At 38.6% G+C, this 5,470-nt stretch overlaps 1 protein-coding gene across 1 annotated transcript; it reads right to left on the bottom strand.

The window, feature by feature from the left end:
- Window positions 1–2,263: 2,263 nt before the first annotated feature.
- Window positions 2,264–4,797, bottom strand: LOC130719307 (uncharacterized). The gene is made up of 3 exons (XM_057569931.1): window positions 4,724–4,797; window positions 3,374–3,506; window positions 2,264–3,223 (listed from the first exon to the last, which is right to left on the bottom strand). Exons 1-3 carry the CDS (start codon window positions 4,795–4,797, stop codon window positions 2,264–2,266), a joined length of 1,167 nt encoding a protein of 388 aa, XP_057425914.1.
- Window positions 4,798–5,470: the final 673 nt, after the last annotated feature.

Raw genomic sequence — 5,470 nt, 5'->3', positions numbered from 1 at the left:
GGTGCAAGAGAATTGAAGGAGAAGTGAAAAATAACCGTTACAGGGTTTGCACTCGAATGAAAGAGAATAATCAGGTTTCTTGAACAAATGTACGAACCAGTTTGTGACTTCCAACATGCAATCATGGGTGGTTAAATAGAGATCAATATAGCCGTTGCTTTTGACATGTGTCATTAACTGCAATAACTCAGTTAACACCCAAATCCCTAACTTCCTTTTTAACTTCTCTAACTTGGCCATAATTTTAGCTCAAATATCTGACAATAAGAGGCTATTTTCCACACGTTTCACCAAGATCTCTTTTTCAACTAACCTTTCAACATAGCAGTTATTGGTGTGCTCGCTTCTGTCATGATGATGCAGATCATTGAAAACAATGAACCCCTTCAGGTAATCATGGCACAATGTTGTAACATTAGACTTAACATCGTGTTTTGACCTATGATTCTTGCTCATACCCATGATTTCCCAAGTTCAAGAACAATGTAATTCCTCTCAGTATTTAACCCAGAAATCCATTTTTGCCATCTACTAGACCATGATCTATCAATCTTTTTCCACAACAACCATTCTTCTGTAGCTTTAACAAGATAGCTCTTCTTCAACACTCCATATGCCTCAGATTTTAGTGTACCCTCTGATCTGCTTGAACCCAGTCTTTCAACCTTGCTGCTACACAAACCTTGACAATTATTTCCCTTACTTATAACCTTGATCAATTCTTCATGAAATAGCAACGATGTTCTTCTCTGTGTAGTATTTTTCAGATAATCATCCTTTTTCAAGATACTGAGACATTTACTCGGAGTCACAATCAAAGTGTTCTTCATATGTTTCATACCTTGTTCTGACATATGGGCTGACAACCATGTTTCTGCACTCTTTTCATCAAATATCTGGGAAAAAACCAACCTCCCTGTGACTGTTAAGACAAGTGAGATTATGTCAGTTCTATTGTACCCCTTAATCAGTACCTTGTTAATTCTTCCACACACGGTTCTTGGATCTTGAATCAATTCATCAGAACCCCTTTGCAACTTATGAGCTTGCTTTGAAGGATCATTGATCTCATTTAACTTGACAGGACTCAGTGTTTCCTGTGTGAATTCTGCCCAGTCACCATCTGAAAGAGTGAGCTTCTTGACATGAGGCATCTATTTGCACAATTTTCTTTAGACTTTTCAAGAAATTGCAGCATTTTGATGAAAGGAGCTTCCATCTGAGTCCATCTATTCTCACTCTCCTCATCTGATTCACAGGTTGCCATAATGCTTGTAGCAACTGGATCTTCATCAACTGAAACCAAATTGTTTTCACCTCTTTGTACAACTCTTGTATCCTCTTCCTCTTTCTCTGAGTCCACCCTTCTCTTTTGCCTGTTTGCTTCTCTGGAAATGATCTTTTTCATGAGCTTCCTGAATTTTGCATCTTCAGCCTTGCTAGTCAGATATCCTGGAGGCATGTATTTGAAATGAGAACACCACTTGTAGCAATCATCCTTTGTTCTCTCACCTTTCATCACAACTTTATCTGTTGCATTTGTTACTTGACATCCATACTTGCTGAAAGTCACATTCAAATCCAAATCACAAATTTGGCTTATACTGATTAAGTTTGCTGTCAACCCTTCTACAAGCAATACTTCACTAAGTTCAGGTGAAATTCTACTGTCAAGTTTTCCAGATCCTATGATTTTTCCTTTGACTCCACCACCAAAAGTTACATCTCCTGCAGCATGTGGTTTTAAATTAGCAAAATAATCTTCTATACCTGTCATATGTCTGGAAAATCCACTGTCAAAGTACCAATCTTTTTTCAATAAGACTTCCACAGAGGTAGAGCCAACAAAAGCAGTCAAATTGCTTTTATGCCTCCATTCTTTCTTCTTTGATTTGTAACTCCCAGACTGAGATGTCTTAGCCTTTGGATATCCATGTAACCTATAACAATGTGATCTGATGTGACCATGTTTTCCACAGTGATTACATTTCCATCCTGAATTCCCTTTCTTCTGAACATGAGATGTTTGTGGATACACATGTTTGACCCCTTGTTGAGACAATTGGTTTGACATGTGAAATTCAGATTTCCTTTCAGCAGGTACAAACTGATGAGTTGTCTTTTTGAAATCATTAGTTGTGGAATGATTCTCATATCCCAACCCTTTCAGGTCTTTGGTAGTCTTTCCTGATTCTAACATCAAATCAAACATATCAGTACCATTATTTAACATACGTACAGATTTGATCATACCTTTAATTTTTTATTTCAGAACAGACACCTCCTCCTGAAGATTATCATTGATACTGAGAAGATCTTGCTTTTCTTTACGTAGTTTCTTCACAGTACTACTCAGCTTCTTACCAAGGTCACAAGCTTCATGCCACTTTTTCAGTAAGTCCTCATAGTTTTCAGCTAGTTCTCCTCCTGAGACATCCTTATCACTGGAATCTACCTCTGAGTTACACTTCACCGTTAATCCCATTACAGGATTTTCACCTTCATCTTCTGAGTCATCATCAAACCAGGTAGCCACCATTCCTTTTTCTTGCTTCTTTAGAAAAGTAGCACATTCAAATCTAATGTGGCCATACCCTTCACACTCATGACATTGCACTCCTTTTGCTTTGTTAGATTTGTCTTCTTCCTTGTTCTTCAGTGCATTCCCTGAGTTCTTGATGATGTCTGGCCTTTTGTCTGCGACATTTGGTCTGGCTTTTCTGTCAAACTTTCTCATGACCTTGTTGAACTTCCTACCAAGCAAGGCTATGTCTTCTGACAAATTTTCATCTGGATCTTTGTCACTTTGATCTTCATCCATATTTGACACAAAAGCAATGCTCTTGTTCTTTTTCTCTGGCCTATCATTCAGAGACATTTCAAAAGTTTGTAGTGATCCAATAAGTTCATCCACTTTGATGCTACTGATATCCTGTGCTTCATCTATGGCAGTAACTATCATGTCAAATTTGTTGGGCAATGACCTGAGAATTTTTCTGACAAGCTTCTCATCTGACATAGGTTCTCCCAGAGCAAAAGAAGCATTAGTAATATCACGTATACGCATGTGAAACCCAGAGATTGTTTCTTCCTCCTTCATCTTAAGATTTTCAAACTGAGTGGTTGGCAGTTGAAGTCTTGACATGCGAACTCTAGTTGTACCTTCATGAGAAACCTTGAGAATCTCCCAAGCATCCTTAGCAACAATGCACGTATGAATCACCTGAACATGTTTTTGTCCACACCATTGAAAATAACATTAAGAGCCTTAGAGTTTGCAGCAGCTTCTTCATCTTCTGTCTTGCTCCAGTTCACTTCAAATTTGAGTTCACTAGTAGAAGTTCCTTCTTTGGTTTGTACTGGATGAGTCCACCCTTTGAGCAATGAGTCCATCATCAATAGATCTGAGAAATGCAACCATGCGAGCCTTCCAGTAGTCATAGTTTGTCCCATCAAGCATAGGTGGCCTGTGAATTGAACCCACATCCTTGTCGTTGTCAATGATACTAGAAAAGTAAATCCCTGGAGCACACCCAATCAGAACAGGGTGCCTGCTCTGATGCCAATTGAAATTCTGGCACACGCGGACAGATGTTCTACCAGATGTCTAAGACATCTTGTACAACATGATACAAAACAGTTAATTGAATATGCAATATAAAGAACATAAACAGAGACAAGACACACGAGATTGTTAACCCAGTTCGGTGCAAAATCACCTACGTCTGGAGGGTTTTCACCCAAGAGAAAGATAATCCACTATTCAGAGAAATTGTACACAAAAGGTCTTAACTGAACTACCCCAATTCACAGCCTTTTCTACCTATCTCTACAAGTGTTTATTACTTAGTCCTCCCCCTAAGTATGAGAGCCCCTCTCACTTTCTCTCAATCACTGCCACAGTGATTCAAAAGCTCACAACAAGAGCAAAGACATATCTCATGATCAAACAACAAAAACTCAACTCTCAGCAAAAGAATCAATACATGAATAAGCTGAGAGAACAACAAGTGTGAACACAGACAAGAGTAAACCCTAGTTTTACTCAACAGAAGCTCTCTACCTAAACACTAGGTTTCGGTCCTCATATATAGCAGTCATCTAGGCCTAGTCTTCGATGGGCTTGGACAAGCAAAGGTCCACACAACACTCAGGGAGTTACTAGGAAACAAATCTGCAGAAAAGTCTTCAATAATAAGTTTCCTATTTCAGAAATAAAACTCCCACACAATCTCAGATCAAATCATTCACATAGAATATAATCCTTTCACGGCGCATAGAAGCTTCCAGAAATACCCTAGCTTGATCACCAAGTAATCAAAACGAAGCTTCACAGAAAACCAAGCCAACTCATTGCAGGTTTCGCAGGGACAGATGTCACAGGCAAGATGTTGTGACATCGGGTCCGACATGTTGGCCAAAAACTTAACTTAGCTAAAATGCAGACAACATAACAAAGGAACAAAAAAAGTAATTAAAAGCATCTCCAAGACTTGGTTTGTTCTTTCCTAGGAATACCTCACTCACCTTACAAGGTTATTCAGATATAGATTGGGCAAGCTGCTTAGACACAAGAAGGTCAGTATCAGGCTATTGTTTTTATCTTGGTAGTTCACTTATATCTTGGAAAGCAAAGAAGCAGGTCACAGTATCCAGGTCTTCTAGTGAAGCAGAATATAAAGCTCTTGCTTATGCTACTTGTGAATTACAGTGGCTACTTTACCTGTTGAAGGACTTGTGGATTTCTTGTCTTAAAACACCAGCTTTGTTTTGTGATAACCAAAGTGCCTTACACATTGCTGCGAATCCAATGTTTCATGAAAGAACCAAACACTTGGAAATTGACTGTCATGTTGTCCGAAAGAAATTTCAAGCTAGAGTTCTCAAGCTACTGCCTATTCCTACAGCTTAACAAATTGATGATATCTTCACTAAAGCACTACAGCCTCAGATCTTTCAGGGTTTTCTGGCTAAACTTGCAATGGTCAATATCTTTCCACCTTCAACATGTGGGAGGGTGTAAAAGTTCACAGGATCACATTTTGTAATAAGCATAAGTATAGGATCATATTGTAATACTATAGAAGTACTATGGTGAGCTGGCATGAGTTAGCATGTTAGTTAAGAGTTTCTTAGGTTGTTAGATAATTAGTTAGTGTCTAATATAGATAAATAGCTAAGAACTGCACTGTAACATTCATTCTGTTGAAATCTCAATACATCAAAGCTTCTTCTTCTTCAAACTCTATCAAGAGTTCTCAGATTTTTTGAGTTCAATCTTGGAGTTTGCTCGAATTAAAGCTTGGCAATGGCTATTGGGGAGGGTATTTTCCAGTATTCTCTGTGAAAATCAATGAATCTTTGCCTTTGAATTCTCGGTATATTGGGGGTATAAACGAGAGTTTGAATTTATCCTTCTTTTCCCCACGCACGCTGCATCAGAGTGGTATCAGCCTTTGATCCAGTTCTG

Source organism: Lotus japonicus, chromosome 5 (assembly GCF_012489685.1).
Source record: "Lotus japonicus ecotype B-129 chromosome 5, LjGifu_v1.2".
Taxonomy (NCBI): domain Eukaryota; kingdom Viridiplantae; phylum Streptophyta; class Magnoliopsida; order Fabales; family Fabaceae; genus Lotus; species Lotus japonicus.
The sequence above is the reverse complement of the archived record's forward strand: the minus strand, read 5'-3'. Positions and strand labels throughout refer to the sequence as shown.